This window comes from Python bivittatus, unplaced genomic scaffold (genome assembly GCF_059951505.1).
Source record: "Python bivittatus isolate LINGU-HERP-01145 unplaced genomic scaffold, Pbiv_v1 ctg000410_np1212, whole genome shotgun sequence".
Taxonomy (NCBI): Eukaryota; Metazoa; Chordata; class Lepidosauria; order Squamata; family Pythonidae; genus Python; species Python bivittatus.
Genome location: NW_028277067.1, coordinates 2,550,588 through 2,570,335, shown reverse-complemented (window position 1 = coordinate 2,570,335; position 19,748 = coordinate 2,550,588). Strand labels below are relative to the sequence as shown.

Genomic DNA, 19,748 nt, shown 5'->3' with positions numbered 1-19,748 from the left:
AATCTATCATCCGTCTAAGACTGAGCTTGTTAAGTTTCTCAGCGAAGTGGGTTGAATCCTTAATATATGTTGACATAGGTCCAATGTAAGGTTATAAAAGCACAGTTAGCTGTTTGGCAATATGATACGTAGGAGAACCAATGGAAGTCAAGATCAGACATAATGGAACAGGTTCTTTATGGATCTTTGGTAACCCATACACACGTGGTGGCAAATGAGATTTTAACACTAGTGGCCAGCCAAAAAGGAACAAGATTTTTCTGGATTCCTTTGCTGCCATCTATCAGTTGTCAGGATTTTTTCTATTCTCTCCCTGTGGGCTCTGCTTCCAGCGTATGCTGTTGCTGCTGCTATGGATGCTTCAAAAGCAGCCGTGGAAAAGGTAGTAATAGCAGCAGTGGTGACAACTCATCCTTCCCTCCATTCTTCTACACTCCTTATGGTACCAATGGAAGCGAATATGTGTAGCTCAGGGCTGAACTGTGGAGTCCTTGGGGTTCTCTGAGCTTGGCTGTTTTCTTGCAAACGTTTCATTACCCGGCTAGGTAACGTCTTCAGTGCTAGAATGGAATGGGGTTTGCTCTTTGTTTATACAGTGGCATGCCCTGCCAGTGTTGGTGGGGGTGTGGGTTTTGTGTTGTTTTGTTTTTTCCCCCGGTAGTTCCTTGATTAGGGTATCGTTTACTGCTGATTGTATGTCTGGTGATAATCTTGGTGTTAATCTCTGCTTCTCTGGGTGATGATTGCTGGTGAGGAGATGTTCTGGTCTTTTGTTTTCCTTTTTATTGTCTCTTTTGAATAGTGTGTAGATGTTGTTTATCTCTGTGTGCCTGTTGATGGCTGCCTTGGCTGACTACCAAGCTTCCAGGAATGGCGATCTAGCCAGGCCTGCCATGGATGGTGATGCATCAGATGGAATGTTCCATATGAAGCATCAGAGGGGGGAACTGAGGACCACATGGAAGAATATTGTTCAGTGCTTATGTACTAGAGCACTCTATAAAACGCTTGTTTCAAGAGGATGAGGTTTGTGCAGCATTGGAAAAGTCATTGTACTCTGAAAAGGGGAAGAGGACTGGTTTTGAGATATTCAGAAACCATTGAGTGACCTTGTTATGAGACCACCTGCGACCCTCGTGTAGCCTAAAGCTAATTAACACACCCCTAAGGTGGAAATTTTAGAAAACAAAACATGCTAAGCTTATTATGGGATGTTAGTATGTCACATGAAATCAAGTGCGTCTGCACACTAATGTAACCGATCATGTTTTTCCATACCTACTTCCCTATTTTTGAAAAGCATAAAAATTGATGTAAAACCAAGTTTCCTCTCCTTGGAGAGACGGGACCCTTTTTGCTGAAGCGCTTGCATAAAAAGAATAAAGGTTCCTCTACTCGGTGTGTTGATTGGACCTTGCGTGCCGGGTAGACCAACCTGCCACTCTTTTGTGGCCAACAGATGGACCTCAGCCTTCTAAGAACAGGGACTTATGTATGCAAGCAGGTACTGCACCACATGGCCAGAGATTTTGAGGACATCAAATAAAGGCTGATGACGCTCAGGTTCGGTTTCCTCTTATCTCTGAAGCCTATTATTTGAGGCTTTCAAAGGAGAGAACATCGTGATGCAGCCTGAGAGAAAGCAAATGCTGAGATTAAGGATATCACGGAAACGACAACCTCGGAACTTTAGGCGTGAGTCCGCGGAGCTGTCTAGGCCGCCAGGTGGCGGTACAACTGCTCAGAGGGCGGGACGGCCTGGGCGTGGCTTCCTTCTATCTGGTGGGGAGTCGATCCCGCCCCATTCCCGCCTCGGGCGTGACGTGCCTCCAGTAGCAAGCGGCCGCTCAGGTGTGGGCGTGGCTCCTGCAGAACCCGCCCCCCTCCCGCTTTTGCTCACGCAGCCGGTGGCTGCGGTGCCCGGCTCGGCTTTACATCGCCCGTCTTTCCTGGTCGTCGAGAGGAGTGGCTGCCCATCCCTCTGGGTTTCTGGCAGCGTCATGGCAGAGCTGGAGAGCCTGGAGTTCGGCAAAGCAGATTTCGTGCTTCTCGACACCGTGTCTATGCCGGAGTTCATGGCCAATCTCCGGTTGAGGTACAGAGTGGATGCGGGGGCGAGGGGGAATCTGTGCCTCTTCCCTGCCCCCATTCCAGGCAGGAAAGGCGCAGTGCCATTTGGAGGAAGAGGTGGCAGCAGGTGTTTCTCCCCTGCTTTTCGGAAACAGGGGCGTTCATCATGGAAAGCGAATCAGTTTCATTCCCCATCCCCTATTAAATGAACCCTATTGCTGTAAAATGAATGCTACCCAGCTGAGACGGCAACATGTAGCCAGGGTTGACTGGGAGAAAAACTAAGCAGGGTGGAACCATTTATTAATTGGATGGGAGACCACCATGAAATCCTACAGCTGCTAGATAGACCAGGAAATTAAAAAAACAAAAACAAAAGATAATGGCAAACTACTTATGTACTGCTGCCAAGAAAAGTACCTGGATGTGGCTGTGAAGTCACCAGCCATGAAGTTCAATCTGATCCTTTTTTAAGGTGAATGCTTAAACGTGATTGGGGGCCAGTCGCTCTCTCGCTCAGCCCTAGGAAGCAGGCAATGGCAAGCCACTTTTGAAACCTTGCTAAGAAAACTGCAGGGACTAGTCCAGGCAGTTGCCAGGAGTCAACTGACTTGAAGGCACACACACATGCACACTTAAACATTTGGACCATGGGTTTAGAGTGTTTCATATGCATAATCTAGATCAGTGAAAAGCAGCCTGGTTCCCTGCAGATTGCTTGTTGGGACCATTAAACCCCAGCTAATATAACTAATGATCAGGAATTCTGGGAATGGTTATAATCTCTGAAGCAGCCTTTCTCAATTTATTGCTTTTCAGATCGAGTTAAAGTCCAAAAAATTTGAGAAGTACAGGTTGGGGAAGAGTGTTTTAAAAACAAACCTGTAGGAAAAGTTAGCATAATCCCTCTTTTACAGATAAGGCTGCAAAGGTTGAGAGAGAGTTGTTTGCCTGAGGTTACATTGTGAGCAGAGTTGAAAAGTTTAAGTTAAGGACTTCCTGATTCACATCTTCGTTTTTTTATTCAGTGTGTTAAGTCCACTTGGGAAGTATTCAGTAATCCCTACTGGATTGGGTTTGAAAGTGGAAGCCCTGTTTTTAATTATTATTAGGTGCTGTTGATAGATATGGTTATTGTGTATTTATTTAATTCTTGCAATAACAACACAAAAACTCTTGCTGGCTCAATTTTGTAATCTAATCTTCAAGCCTCCCAGAAGTCTGTGAGGCACAAGACAGAGTAGGAATATACTGATATTTATAGAATGTACTCCTTTTCATAGACTCCGTTGGGATATCTGCTTTTTATAGGGTTGAACTTTTGGTATGAATTCTTGAGTAGCACAACATCCTACCTCACCTTTATATCCTGCCTCAGTAGAATCACTCAAATAACGGTTGAAACATCTCACAGTGATTTTACTTCTTAGGAACAGAGAAAGGTTTTTATAGGATACACAGAGTCCATTAAGAGTAAGAGAGCCACTAAATTTTGAATTCTGTCTATATTGTACATTAGAATCATAACATTGTCTAAAATCTTCATCTCCAAACTAGTTATATAATTCAGACTGGACAATAGCAGGGAACAGGCAGATTGCAGAAAAGATGCCTCCTTAGCATGCAACTGTAGCTGTCTTTTTAAAAACTATCCAAGTTGGAATATTAAAATGGGGCCTATTTTTGTTGATCTTGTAGTAAAATATTACCTTTTCTATAGAGCACATCTCTACGTTGAAGCATTTGGCACTCTTGATTATTTCTGAATTTGGAAACTGAGTTTATAACTCAATGTATAAATTGAGAGGGTGGAGAATCTCTGGCCTCCAAATGTTGCTGAATAATAACCTGTAGAGTGCCCTCATGTTGGCTGGGATTGTTGGGAATTACAGTTCAACAACATATGGAACAGCATAGGTAGTTTACTCCTGGCGGAAGTGAACACATCTATTTGGTCTTCTGGTTTACATTGTTGATTTCAGTACAGTTTTCAAAATAGTAACCTTGTTTTGGATGACACATTAAGTCAATTTGACTGGTAAATAGGACTGCACACGTTACAATCTTATTCCTGTCATGATGGCTCTTTAATAATTTATCTAAAATTAAATATGTCACCTGGATATGGAGTAGCCACTGTGTGGCATGATTAAATATTCACGCTGAATGAACTGTATGTATATAATGAGGGCACAAATGGTCCTATTAGTCAACACAACATCTCTCAGTGTATCATGAATATGTTTGTGTTGTGTAGGCCTTTAGCCTAATTTATCTGAGGTATTCTACAATTCTTAGGCTTTGTGATTCTTTTGCAGGAAATTATGAATGCTCCAGCATTCTAATAGATTCAGACGTTTTTGCTTCAATAACTCCAGTGAGATAGACATAGCTATTCCCAACCACTGTAGTAATTACTTTTATTGTCAAACTGCTTTTACCATTAAGAAATTATAATGTTCAACAAAATCTATCCTCCTGTAACTAGAAGACTGGGGATGCTGTCTCTGTTATTCTGCCACTGGCAAGAAGAAATATTTTTATTCAGAAGGCTGTTGGCAGTAGAGTATAGCTGAAGTTGAACTTTAAACTGAAGTTGGTTTCCAAGGTTTTAATCTTGTGGGTGCTATTATTTATTCAATATTAAATAATTAATTTATTTTTATTTATTTAAGCGTATAATATTTTAATTAGAACTTTTTATTCTTTTAACTATTTTATCTGTATTTTATTGTTAGCTGCTTTCAGTGCGGTTTTTGATAGAAAGATGTTATGCACATTTAATTCTTTACATCCACTTGATGAAGGCCTGCTTTCAGCTGTTTAGGAAGTATGAATTTGTGCTCTTATATGAGTCAGGCCTTTAGGTACTGGAGAGTGGTGTCATATCCTATTCAGTTCTTCAGGTTAAATATTTTGGCTGAGTTCACACATTGTTTTAATCCATATTTTGTTTTAACTATGGATAAACTACAGTATGGATTCACACATGGCTAAAACAGAAATGATACTGTAATGCACAGTCATAAGACTCATTGAGTCATTAGACTCATTGAATTACAGAATGTATTAAACCAAAACCACATTGTGCTATTGTTTAGCAAGATGTATGAATCTAGCGCAGAGTTCCTTTAATCTTTATTCAAATATTTTATTTTCCCATTTCTGTAATGATTTTCTACATTTAACTTATTTCTTTGACTCCAGAAATTGAAATGAATTATGACTATATTGTTCTTCTCTAGTTTCACGTGCGGCATATGTAGTATTTTTTATTCTGATGCTGATTCCAGTTATGTCAGTGTTTAGAGTCTTTGTTTAGGTTGCTTAAAGCAGGTGTTGATAATAAAGAATTCTGTTTGCAGAATTTTATTAGCTTACACTTGCATATTATGTATATCTGTGATTCTAGGTTCCTCCATTTCTCCAACTTTTGCATTCCAATTAGTCGTTAGTACCACTATATCTTTTCTCTAGGTTGCGTTTAGCACTTCATGCAATTTGCCACTGAATTCCTCAATGTAGTCATCTTTCTTTAGTAGATATATACATTAATACTCACTGAATATTTACTAAGTCTAATAGATACTGTGCTGTTATGTAATGGATTATAGCACATACTCATGCTCTTTACTGCGTAATCATCATAATCAGGTGACACATTCTAGCACACCCAAGTTTATTTTCCTAAGAGCTCCAATTTGATATATGTCATTTCAATTAACATATTTGAAAAATGTCCGCCTGGAATTTGGGATTCTCAGCTCACATATTATACTATCTCACCTGAATTGAAGGTGGTTAATTGGCATAAAAATTCAGTTGCCAGTCATTATGATGCACATAATATGAATATAAGCAGTACAAATGTTATATAGCGTTGCCTTAAACATGGTGGCTTGGTTCGTATAACACACTAGGTCAAAATATGATTTGTTTGTATTGTGAGAACGTAGTTAATTTTATTATTGAATAAGCCATGGTTAGCATATGTGAACCTAGTTAATTAAATTAGCTATTTATGTGAATATGTCCTTAGTGTTTTATATTGAAAGTGAAATAGGACATGTTTTTGTTGTGAATGTGAGCTTCCATCTTTCGAGAACCTGGGTCCATATTTTAGCCCAAACACGCATTTGGAGACTTACTTTTTCATTTTTTTTACCTTATATTTGTATAGTCAGTATAAGACAATGACCTAGTAATGATTGGAACTCTCGGTCCCACTAGGTAGACCGGACCAAGAAATCAACTCCACAGGGAAGCTTAAAGAACTTTTATTGAGATTGGGTATAATAACAGAATCTTGCAAGTCTGATTGTGGTGTTGTTGTTGTTGTTGTTCCTCCTCCTCCTCTTCCTCATGATTCAGTGAATTATGGAGATGTGTGTTTGAGCTACTTCTGAATGTTATCTGACTGTTCTGGACTTAGAAAATGCTTCAGCTCTTTTTGTCTGGGCAACAGTTTCTGCATATCTCCATCAAAGTCATCTTCCTTACTCTCTACCCACTAGATGGACCAAATACTTCATAAGAAATTCTTAAATGCTTAAAATGAAGATCTATATTATCTGTTGTGCTTACACTGCCTGACTTCTCTAGGGCAAACAGCTGTGTTGGAGTTATTTCTTGACACAGCAGGTTAGATTAGAATAGGGACAAGATTTCTAGCAGCTTTAGTGCAAGTATATTTTCTTCTTCTTTTGCCTTTACTAAGAAAATGCTGTTGTCCATAAGAAGCCCAGATCATGAATGTCCATTAGTGATATTAGTCATGATAGATAGATAGATAGATAGATAGATAGATAGATAGATAGATAGATAGATAGATAGATAGATAGATAGAGTCTCCATGTTCAGAAACAATTTACTTAAGACTACTTGGTACTAGAGGCCAGATGAAAGGCCTATTCCCTTCATACTCTATTTGAAAACTTTCTTGCTTGAAAATTAAAGCAGGGACAATCAGTGCCTGACCCTATTTGTGTAACTGAGCTCCCATTCAGCTTAGCCAGTATGGCCAGAGGCAATCCAACATCTGGCAAGACACTGACCCTGTCTTAAAGCCATATCTTTATTCATGTACATGATGGTTTAATTCATGTACCTCTGTCAATGTGGTTCTATTGGCTCCTTGTTCTTCCCAATTCTTGTTATCTTTCCAAGTAGTTTTGCATGAAAAGGCTGTTTTTTGGTGGGGGGTTTGACAAGAGCTTATGTTAGAAAAGAAAAGAAAGAGAGAACTTTCAAAAAGTAGGAAATTGCATTTTAAAATTGTATTTATTTAGCTAGCCTTGTGGTTAGAAATAAGTTCTGTTGGCAAAGTAAGTTCCTTGCTGTTTCCTTGGAGGGTGTATTTCACTAAACACTGCTAGGTCAACTTTCAATGTGTGACTCAGAGATGGAAAGGAAAAGGAAAACTGCAAGTAAAGTTCTTATCCCAGACAGTTAAGAGCTGTATATTATGTCGCATTCCAGAGAGTAGAAACTCAAAAAAATATATGAATAAAAGTGGATTAAAAGACAAAAAGGTATCAATAGAATAAATTGATGTATGATTGTACATCAGTAGAATAAATTGATGAATTTCTGTAAGTTGCAAGAATTGCACAAAGCAGATTTCCCTGTACTGACTTTACTGTGTATCTTTCTGTTTCTGCTGCCTCTAATATAAAACTGTACAGACTTTCATTGCCTCACTCAGAAATGGAGACCATTTTATTAATTTGGGTTTGGGGCTGTGCTCTGGGGATTTTTGTTTAAGGTATTTCTTGAGGCTGGTTTGTTTATAATTTTGGCTACTGTGTCATTGACTAAAGTGACAGTCATATATTTCCCCAAATGCTAGTAGCTATTGTTCTCCTATCCTAACTCACACACATGGACCCATGACCTAAAATGATAGTACATTCGGGGCATTTCAGGAAATAGAAAATAGGATTCAACAACTATTTTAGGGAAAGCTCTGTTATCCCTAACAGTGTGGTTGCCATTCAACAGTGGGCAAAAAAAAAAAAAAAGTTGTTGGGAGTCAGGCAGCATACAAATTTTATAAATATATATTTTTTAAGGTGGAGTAACTACTTGCTGCCGCTATGAAACTGAGAAACAAAGGCACCCCCCCCCATTTTTCTCTTACCCATTATTATTTAGCTAGAACTTGCTCAGTGGTAGTCTTGCCACCAACTGGTAGGACAGAATGTAGCAGACTAATATTTATTCAACTTACTCACCGTGGCTGTTGAGCTACCATGTTTAAGAACTTTAAAAATGCCTTTATGCACAATGCAAATGCACAACCACGTCAATACACAGATACTTGGAATGGCCAGTGCTTTATTAAATTTGTTTTTACCTTTTAAAAAACAAAAAATGAAGATCTGCTTATACTTTGTAATTATAATTATACAATAATCAACTATACTGATGTTTTCCCATTGCCTATTTGCTTTGAAAAATGTGGGGAAAAATGCTACTTTTGATGACCAGGTGATATTCTGGAAGAAAAATGATTTGGGATGTGTCTCTTTTTTTAACTGTAGACTTACCTCTGGAACAGTAGCAGCTAAGTCTTCTCAAAACTGCTTTGTGTCGATGAGGAGAGAGATTTCTGAGGCAACGAGGAGGGAATTCATTGTACTATTGCCAATGAAAAGCCAAACTCACCACAAGAATGTCCCTGTAACCCCCGTAATTCCAAACATATTACTTCCTTTATGAAAGCATGAACAAATTAGGCAGGGAGATGTCTTAAAATCAGTTAGGCAAGAATTTCCTCTTCCTTACCCTCTTTTTCTGCCAGGGAGTACTGACCAGCGTAGGATGATTTAAAATAATTCAAGATACTGTTTTGTGCAGGATTTAGAATCCCCCCAATTGGGCAACTGGGGTTTTCTTTTGTTTGCTTAATAGCAATAGCATTAACATCCAGATTTCAGTTAGACTGGCAATAATAGGCATTTGCCTTGATTAGTAAAAAAAAACCAAACTCTGTGTGACTAAACAAAGAAATCTTTGTACAGTAATATAGTTTTGCCATAGCTAACGCTGGAAGGCAATAAAATTTAGTGTAAATTGGTAACTTTTGTAGATTGAATGGGAAACAGAAATATATTTCAGGCTTTGGGTTAGCTGTGTGAAATAATTGCATTACTATTCTAGATCCCTAGGAAGGATCCAGTTGTCAGAAGTATTAAATCCAGTCAGAGGTATCTGGTAGACTGCGTAAATCGCAATAATAATAGAATCCCAGCTATATTTCATGGTAATTTGAGAGTATTTCCAGGAGTGCCAACAGAATTTTCTGAGCCTAATCTGTGGTTTGGCCCGTCTGTTCTTTCTGCAAACCCAATTGTATAGGACAATGTAAATATGTTGATCCACATTTAGAAATCACTGTAATTCAGATAAAAATAACATACATGCCACACTTGTGGTCAAGTGATTTTTTATCCTTATTTGTACTTCCCTTGCTCTTGTAAGTATGCAACAGAGGGGAAATCTTTTCTCTATAAAAGGGCAGTTGAATCATACATAGTAACAGAATGTCTGGGTGACACATCATGTTAAGCCATGGATTTATTTTGTGACTTTTTGGATAAGGCATAATGATTGGGTTCTCATACAGTGATAAGCCACAGTTTCAAAGACATTCCAATAGGACAAAACCAAGCAAATCATGTTCTGGGTTTGCATAATGTAGTATTTAGCAAGTGTCTGAAAAACAGAATGTCAAGCGGTTAAAATGTTCTCATCATGTTATTTTTAATTTGTAAGAAGGTTAGGGTGCTACATTTTGTGCCAGTGCTAATTGAAACACACTCACATGTCAGCTTCATTAACCTGAAAGCCCTGCATGCTTTCATTAATGTCATAGCAATCTTAATCATTGGCTAAAAAGATTGAAAAATGGGAATGGGCAATCTGTCACAAAGAAGTTAATTAGAGTGGTGGCTGTATATTTTGCTTTGGGATGATTGGAAAAGGAACTTCATTCACTAAGTTTATCTTGGGAAGCTCTTTATGTGTTAACAGTACTTACGTTCAAGCAGCCAAAACAACAAGTTCACACATCTTGGACACAGAAAGGCAAACTAATTCTGTCTTTTTAAAAGCAGTTCTGGTCCTATGTGGAAGGTAGCAAGCTATTTGAAGCTTTTTTTGCTAAAGGTTGAAGGAAACTCACCCAGTGCTGTAAAACCTGTCCATCCAAAGGTTCCTAATCACTGAAAAGCAGTTAACAAGCAATTTGCAGAAGTGATTAGAAAAGGAAGTATGCAAACGCAGTGTCCTTAAAGGTGCCAACCATGGTTTGAGCAAGATGGTTATTCCCTCATCTCCCGGAGCTCTGGGAACCCTCTGGAGACCACTGGCTTGTGGCCTCCTGGCAAGGAGAAACTGTATGGAGCACTTGGGGGCAATTCCAACTCCTCTCCTTGTCCAGAACAGAATTATGAAGAGCTGGTCCGGTCATCGGCTCTGCTTTTAGTGGAGTCAGCTTCAGTTCGCTATTTCTTCCCCAGAACAATGCTTAACTATGTCCTTGTGGGTTACATGCAGTGAAATCCTGATGTCATGTTGCCTTTTTTATAGACATATCAAAAGTAGGCATATTTATTTATTCATCAAATTTGTCACCGCCCATCTCATGAAATGAAATATTGCACCCTTTTTAGCAGATTTTCTAGGTTATACAGACCGTTTCGACCTCCGACTATTCCTGACTGACCAGTGTGACTCCACATGTGTGGCAGTGGCCAAATTCTGTTACAGTGTGCTGCTTTCAAGATTAGAAACCACATTTTGACCCAGCAGGATAAATAGTCTGTTATTGATAAGTTTGGTTTTTCCTTCTGTCTGGCTTTATAACTATGTTTTATCTGTAAAGCACATTTTCTTTTCTCATTGTGTATTTGGTCTACAGTCTTAAATGGAATAATCAAATATGTCTTGAGGAGGAGTATTTGTGCTTAATATTAGGTATACGCTATCTGGGCTGCAAAAATCCAGACCACTTGATGCAAATTTTCTGTTATCTCTCTGCAAATTGCAGTATGTACAGTATATCTATTTGCTGCCTTCAGTGGATTTTTCCACCCCAGGTATGATATGTCTAATAACAGGGTTTATTTTTTGTTTGAAAATATGCTTGTCTTTCTGAACTATTTGTGAATTAACTGCACCTTCTGTTGCTACTGCTGAAGTTTACACATGGCCATTCCTAGGTGCTGATAATGAAGATCTTTGTGGTTTTATAACTGCAGCCTATGGTTGTTGCAACTTTGAACAGATACTGTAGTAAAAGAGTAATAATTAACTTTTGAAGCAATTTAACACATTGAAATGGCTATATATCCTTAATGCAAATCTTTTGTCTTTGGCAAAAGGTGTTCTTCAGGTGAAAAGGGCCATCCATTTAAGAAATCAATACCATTTAGAAATGTTTATGTTATGTAATCAGCATTTTATATCTGCATGGTTTCTGTGGGGAGGGTGTAACTATGGGAAGTGACTCTTTTGTTTGTCAGGCTCTCCATTCTTGACCCCACCCTACAAATAGTATCAGGGTTGCAAAAAAAAGAACAACACCTGTTTTGCATTTGGTGTACTCTCTGTCAGTAGTAGAGCTTGTGTCTTGTGTATAATTTTGCACTTTGTCACATAATTATTTTTGCTCCACAGTGAATCCTTTCTAGTGCATATTTGTACATTGTCTTTCTGCCATTCCTAGCCAGCTAATTTGTTCAGTAGCTCAATATATCTGGAGGGCACAACTTGAAGGAAACTGTTGCCCCTGGATGTAGATACAGGTAGTCCCTGACGTACGATCATTTGTTCAGGATTGTTCAAAATTATGACAGTACTGAAAAAATTGACTTATGACTGGTCCCCAAAATTACGGCCGTTGCAGCATCCCCCACGATCACGTGATCAAAATTTGGTCACTTGGCAGCCCGCCCACATTTACCCCACAGGGTAAACTCCCCCCACCTGCCTGTCTCACCCCAATCTCTGCCCTTTTGGCTGTCCTGCACCCTGCCTTGTGGGGCAGCAAGCAGCCCCAGAACCGCGTGGCTCTGGGGCTGCTTGCCATGCTGCAACTTAGGGGCTTCTTGGGGCTGGAAGAGCCTCTGAGCCACAGTGCAGCACGAAGCCACAGCCACCCTAGAAACCCCAACCCGCCCCAGCAAACGCCAGCAAGTTGCAGCACCCAGGAGGCCCCAGCAAGTGCCAGCAAGCGTTCATTTGCCCAGCTGCCTTCTCTCCCGGTTCCCCGCACCAACCTTTTGCACCCATCCACCATGCCAAAGCAGAAGCGCCTCGCTGCCTTTGCTGTCTCCTTTTCAGACTCAGTTTCTCCGGCAAACATTTCTTATGCGTGGCTCCCCAGCCCGGCCCAGCAGCACACTGCAAATAAGAATGCCAGCCTTCTGGGGAAGGCCAGAAGCGGATTCACCCAGTTGGAAAGCCTTTGGAAAGCTGCGCTGCCTTTGGAAAGCTACATTGTCTTCAGAAAGTCTTTGGAAAAACGGCAGAGCTACAAATGTATATTGTTTTAGCACTCTCTGGCATTAGGCTGTGTTATTTATAATGGAATAATAATAATAAGCAAGAACTGGTGGGACCACAAAACAGACAAAGTAATAGAAAATGAAGAAACTAAAGTGCTCTGGGACTTTAGAATTCAAACAGACAAGCACTTGCCACACAACAGCCCAGACTTAACAATCTGGGTCTGGATAGTGGACAGTGCAATACTGGAGACAGCAGAACAGAAGAGAAAGAACTGGAGAAAAATCACAAAATACAAAGACCTGCAAATAGAAGTAGAACGGTTGTGGCAAAAGAAAGCGAAGATAGTGCCAATAGTAATAGGCGCCTTGGGTGCAATTCCAAAACATCTTTAACGCCATCACATTGACAAAATCACCATCAGTCAATTGCAAAAGGCAGCTTTACTTGGAACAGCTTACAACCTGTGACAATGCCTTTAATACTTATTTTTTTATTTATTTGCTTCCGCCCGTTAGAATATTCTCCCCCCAGCGGTGCGGTGGGCCCCTACCCTCCTGGCTTTCCAAAAAGGTTTAAAGACCTGGCTCTGCCAGTGTGCATGGGGTGATATGGGCTCTCTACCCATCCCTGGGGGTGGTTAGCCCCCTTAAGATATTCCCTGGAATTACTTGCCAATTTTCCATCTTCTTGGAACGTATTTATTTTTAGGATTGTTTTTATGTTGTAGTTTAATGAATTTTTATCTTGTTGTAAACTGCCCAGAGTCGTTTCATGAGATGGGCAGTGACAAATTTGATAAATAAATAAAATAAAATAAAATAAAAATTTATTTATATTTCACATTTGGTCACTGCTCATTAAACAACAATATCTGTCTAACTCAGGTCCTTGGGAAGGGACAAAAATTTTTGTCCCAATAGGTGGACAAAATCCATTCTAAGCATCTGGCTGACAGTGTGACCAACCATAATAGTACTAATAGTGCATTTATCCCCGTATCACCTTTCCTGCAATGTTTGTAGCTAGCATTCTCTGAGAACAAATGGTTTCCTTCATATATCTTGCTCGCTATTTCATTATAAAAGCTGCACAGGTTGCCCCATCTCAGATTACTGCATTAGAAAACAATGATATTGACTTGTTTACTTGAAAGTCTGTTTCTATGTAGACAAATTTACCTAAGGAGGAATAAAAATGTTGTAGTGTGGGTTTATCCCATGCGGTGTTAGGAGAGGGTAATGCCATGCTTCTTTATATCAGTAGCCAGATAACTGATTTTCTGTAAAAAAAAATAAAAAAAATCCTTCATGTCTTAAATATGAATGTACAGTCAGGTCCAGAAATATTGGGACATCGACACAATTCTAACATCTTTGGCTCTATACACCACCACAATGGATTTGGAATGAAACAAACACAATGTGCGTTAGCTGCAGACTGTCAGCTTTAATTTGAGGGTATGTACATCCAACTCAGGTGAACGGTGTAGGAATTACAACAGTTTTCATATGTGCCTCCCACTTGTTAAGGGACCAAAAGTAATGGGACAATTGGCTTCTCAGCTGTTCCATGGCCAGGTGCGTGATATCCCCTCAGTACCCCAATTATAATGTGCAGATAAAAGGCCCAGAGTTAATTTCAAGTGTGCTATTTGCATTTGGAATCTGTTGCTGTCAACCCTCAAGATGAGATCCAAAGAGCTGTCACCATCAGTGAAGCAAGCCATCATTAGGCTGAAGAAACAAAACAAACCCATCAGAGAGATAGCAAGAACATTAGGCGTGGCCAAAACAACTGTTTGGAACATTCTTAAAAAGAAGGAACGCACCGGTGAGCTCAAGAACACCAAAAGACCCGGGAGACAACGGAAAACAACTGTGGTGGATGACCGAAGAATTCGTTCCCTGGTGAAGAAAACACCCTTCACAACAGTTGGCCAGATCAAGAACACTCTCCAGGAGGTAGGTGGATGTGTGTCAAAGTCAACAATCAAAAGAAGACTTCACCAGAGTGAATACAGAGGGTTCACCACAAGATGTAAACCATTGGTGAGCCTCAAAAACAGGAAGGCCAGATTAGAGTTTGCCAAACGACATCTAAAAGCCTTCACAGTTCTGGAACAACATCCTATGGACAGATGAGACCAAGATCAACTTGTACCAGAGTGATGGGAAGAGAAGAGTATGGAGAAGGAAAGGAACTGCTCATGATCCTAAGCATACTACCTCATCAGTGAAGCATGGTGGTGGTAGTGTCATGGCGTGGGCATGTATGGCTGCCAATGGAACTGGTTCTCTTGTATTTATTGATGATGTGACTGCTGACAAAAGCAGCAGGATGAATTCTGCAGTGTTTCGGGCAATATTATCTGCTCAAATTCAGCCAAATGCTGCAGAACTCATTGGACGGCTCTTCACAGTACAGATGGACAATGACCCAAAGCATACTGCAAAAGCAACCAAAGAGTGTTTGAAGGGACAGAAGTGGAATGTTATGCAATGGCCAAGTCAATCACCTGACCTGAATCCCATTGAGCATGCATTTCACTTGCTGAAGACAAAACTGAAGGGAAAATGCCCCAAGAACAAGCAGGAACTGAAGACAGTTGCAGTAGAGGCCTGGCAGAGCATCACCAGGGATGAAACCCAGCGTCTGGTGATGTCTATGTGTTCCAGACTTCAGGCTGTGATTGACTGCAATGGATTTGCAACCAAGTATTAAAAAGGGAAAGTTTGATTTATGATTATTATTCTGTCCCATTACTTTTGGTCCCTTAACAAGTGGGAGGCACATATGCAAACTGTTGTAATTCCTACACCGCTCACCTGAGTTGGATGTACATACCCTCAAATTAAAGCTGACAGTCTGCAGTTAACGCACATTGTGTTTGTTTCATTCCAAATCCATTGTGGTGGTGTATAGAGCCAAAGATGTTAGAATTGTGTCGATGTCCCAATATTTCTGGACCTGACTGTATGTGCTATGACTAGTTTTAGCTTATACATTTTCCATGTACTGAAATCATCACTGTTAATGGTGCATTCAATAGTGTTTTAGCCATCAAACTAAGCACAGGTTTTGTTTATGCTGATAAGGACAGCTACAGACTAAATCACAGTTGTTCTGCTGGACAGTGTGGAACAGTACTTAGTATAACTTTGTCCCCCTCAAGTGTTTAGTAGGAAAATAGGGAAGCTTAGTTAATAATAAGGAAGATATAATATATAGCAAGCAATTTCTATTTAGGGACAAGTTCTAAAATCTTGGAATTTTGCATTTGGAAGGGCTGTTTAGGCTTTCAAGTCTGATACCCTGGTGAATGTTGGAATCCAAATTAAGACATCTTCAGTAGATGGTCCTCTAGCTTCAGCTTGAACATGTCCAGTGAAGGGAACTCTCCACCTCTTTGTGTAATTGATTCCACTGTCAAACTGCTCTTACTGTTAGGAAGTTTTTTCTCACATTCCCTTGTCATCTTGTTACTGAAATCTGCTCCTGGATTCTGAAAAACAGAGCTTGACTTTCTTCTGTGTGACAGCCTTTCAGATATTGGAACAGTTCTAGCATTTATTTAAGAAAATTACAGAAATCAAGGGAACCTTTTATGCAAAATTGGCCATGTTAAAAGACAAGGAAGGAAAAGGTTTACGGGAGAAAGAAGATAAAAAGAAGAAATGACGCAAATATGCAAAAGCACTATACAAAAAAGAATGCCAAATTGATACCTATGAAGGCTTGATCACTAAACTAGTCAGACATTCTGGAAAATGGACTCTAGAAAACATTGCTAACAACAAAGCTGCAGCAGTTCCAGTAAGGGACTGGAAAATATCAATTTATATTCCAATACCAAAAAAAAAAAGCAGTGTTAATTTTTTTGGTAAACTATGAACAATTGCACTTATTTCACATGCTAATATTATAATGCTTAAGATTTTGCAATCCACACTTCAACAATACTTGGAATGAGAACTGCCAGATGTACAAGTTGGATTCAGGAGAGACAGGGGCATTGAGAGATCACTTGTTAAGATCCAGTGGATATTAGAAAAGGAAGGGGAGTTCCAAAATGACAAGTATTGTTGCTTTAAACAAAGACCTTTGACTGTGTAGCCCAAAGCAAATTGTGAATAGCCCTTAAAAACTTGGGTGTGTACCACATTACTTATTAGATACATGTATGATGCCTATTGAATAATATGTATGATGCCTCTTGAATAATGTGTATGATGACCAAGAGAGAATGGTTAGAATGCTGTATGGAACAAATAAATGGTGAAGGAGTGTGGTAAGATTGTATACTGTCACCTTATTTTAACTAATTATCATGAGACATGGTGGACTGAAAGAAATAAAAATTGGAAATAAAGTTGCTGGAAGAAATATCAACAACCTCAGATATGCTGATGATACTATTTTGATGGTTGAAAGCAAAGAAGACTTAAAGAATCTCTTGTTGAAAAGTGCAAAAGCTGCTTTGCTTGAAAAATAAGATTATGTGTACAGGCAATGCCAAACTAATGGAGATAGATGGAGAAGAGGTTGAAGTAGTAGCAATCTTTCTCTTCTTAAGCTCAAAAATACTAGATGAATTGAGTTGCTCACTGGAAACGTTAACAGTGAAACTAAAACTTAGTATTTTGGACATACAATGTGAAGACAAGAGTAATGAAAAATGCTTAGAAAAAAGGAGGCGTACAAGAAAGCAGCAAAAGAAGCAGTTACTGGCAAACGATTCTGGTGAAATAAAGTCCATTGAGTCACAAAGAGTCAGACAACGGAAGGATTGAAGAACCATCATATCCTCCTCTTCTTCTTTTCCTAAGTTGATTGATTAAATATTGTGAGCCCCACTGTGTAGACCCAGCCAAGAAATCAACTCCACAAGAAGACTAAAACCACTTTTATTAATATTGGCTATAGTAATAGAATCTTGCAAGTCTGACTCTGCTTTACAAGCATTCATGTGAATTAGGGAGGTGTCTGCCTGAGTCACTTCCACATGCCTTCTTCTGAAGGAATGAGGAGATTGAGAGGATCAGGGAAAGGGAAGGGGCAAGCACAGACTCTTTCAAGCATGGTGGTTAGCTGTTGCTGTCTTTTCAACAAAGTGGTCTCCTTCGAGCCATATCGAGGTCCAACCAGATGGAGTCTATGGGAGCTGTACCAAGCCTGCAGAGAATTCCCAACTTGATGGTCAGATTCAAGTGGCAGGATGGAAGACAACCCACAATGGAAGTTGGTTTTCCTTTGCTTGATGAGCAGTGGCCAGTAGATTCTATTTCCTGCCTCAACGTAACCCTTTTTTCTGATGTTTGACAATTTAAGAAACATTCTAATAGTTCTCTTATCTGGATATTAGCAATGGGAAATCAACCTCAGGAAGATCTTCCACAAGGTCAGTATTTCTCTGGGTGAGGTTCTGTTCTGTCCAACAGCCAAAACCAAAATGGCCATGGAGGAGCAGAGCCCGTGGCCCAAGAGGAGGAGGTGGTCCTATAATTAGCCAGTTGGAGCCCAGCAGGTCATCAATTCTCCAAAGGTGACTTTCTCATGCAACCTAGAATATTTGCACAGAATTTTTTTCCATTTTCTGGAAAACAGCACTTTCCTGTCAGATCACTTTGATCTGGTTTCAGCCTGTGTCAGCAGCAGCCTAGCCCCAGGATGGAAGCTCTGTGTAAGGACATAACAATGGTAAGTGGGTTATCTCAGAGCTGGGGCATGGAGAATGTATAGGTAAGCCATTAGATGAAACCAAAAACTAGCTGAATTTTCAAAAGTTGCTGTAATTGGGTGGCTGGAGGGTTCCAAGATTGTAGCTCTTTTTACTGTTATGGTTGGCTGCATGCTTTCTTAAGAGAACTACAAAGATGACTTGTTCTTTCCAAGTCTAGCTTTTTATGATTATGGATTCTTCAGTGCCAACTGTGAAGGAGGAAATACCTAATAATCTGCTGTAACTCTTCAGATGTGCTTTTCTGGGACAAATAATACCCAGTTTTTTGCTGTTTCATGCTTTGATATATGATATGATCTCAGCTGACAATTCTGGTTAACTTTCTCTTAATAATGAAAATGCTATCTCCTAATCAAAGGCTTAATGTATTGCCCAGCCTATATTTAAATTAGTGAGACATGTCCCCACGGTTTGTTTGTTTTTATTTATATATATATATATATATATATATATATATATATATATATATATATAAATATCAATTATTTGTTTCTGGTTTTTTCAGGCAGATTCAGCAGCTAAGACCTAGTAATAATTGATGCAAATGAAGCTTCTATTGGATACAAGCCTTCTTCTTAACTGAAATCTATGCCATTTTTTATCAAAGATATTAGGCCTGAGCAAACTTTAAAAGAGGTGCTTCAGAATGTGCAGAAACATGTCCAAAGCACTCTTTTTGTAAATCAATAAACAGCAACCTCTTTTTCTAGGTTCACATAACTATTGTGAAAGCTGCTCCCAGTTGTCTCTCTGTTTGGTTATTTGTGCACACCCAATGCAAACAGCTGGGAGCAGTCTCCTAAGCAGCAGCGTGGGTCTGGAATATGTGGTTACTTTAACTGTTTGAAAAGAAGTGCTTTATATGTACTCGATTGGGTTTTGAAGGATTTGCACCGCCTTAAAATGCACTATTTCACTTGTTCTTGAAAATCATGTTAATTACTCTTCAATTTAATACATTTCTTGAAGTGTGGAAACCACTGCTAGCATACTGTAACACAGTTGAATGACAGCAACCCACAGTATACAGAAGGGAGGGGAAAAAACAGTATTTGTTCTACATGGTTGTACACCTGCCTGAGGCATAAAAGTGTTATTTGGTTAAAAGTGGAGTGAGCAGTTCCAGTCCTGAGGGAGGATGACATGCCAACTCTAAAAATGTTGGTTTTACAACTACTCAAGTCTTTGGAATGTTAATGAATAAGTCAAAGTGGGTGCAATTTTTACACTTTGCTTGTACTCTGCAACAGGATCTATAGCGTGTAGATCTATCAGTATTGTCTAATCTGATTATTTTCCATTTCTTTAATACAATTTAGATTTTAGAAACAAAGCATCTGTGGGATTGGTTGGCTGTCTGCTTTGACTATCGTGCCATACATAGTTGCCTGGGAATGTAAATCATTATGGAATGTTGTTTTTA

At 39.5% G+C, this 19,748-nt stretch overlaps 1 protein-coding gene across 1 annotated transcript in view; it reads left to right on the top strand.

Annotated features, from left to right (window-relative positions):
* Positions 1–1,895: 1,895 nt before the first annotated feature.
* The window catches only part of MYO1D (myosin ID), a 143,447-nt gene continuing 125,594 nt past the window's right edge, over positions 1,896–19,748 (top strand). The window contains exon 1 of the mRNA XM_088143365.1: positions 1,896–2,095. Within this exon, the coding sequence (XP_087999491.1) occupies positions 2,001–2,095 (95 nt within the window). The 5' untranslated portion in view covers positions 1,896–2,000. The remainder of the gene's footprint in view (positions 2,096–19,748) is intronic.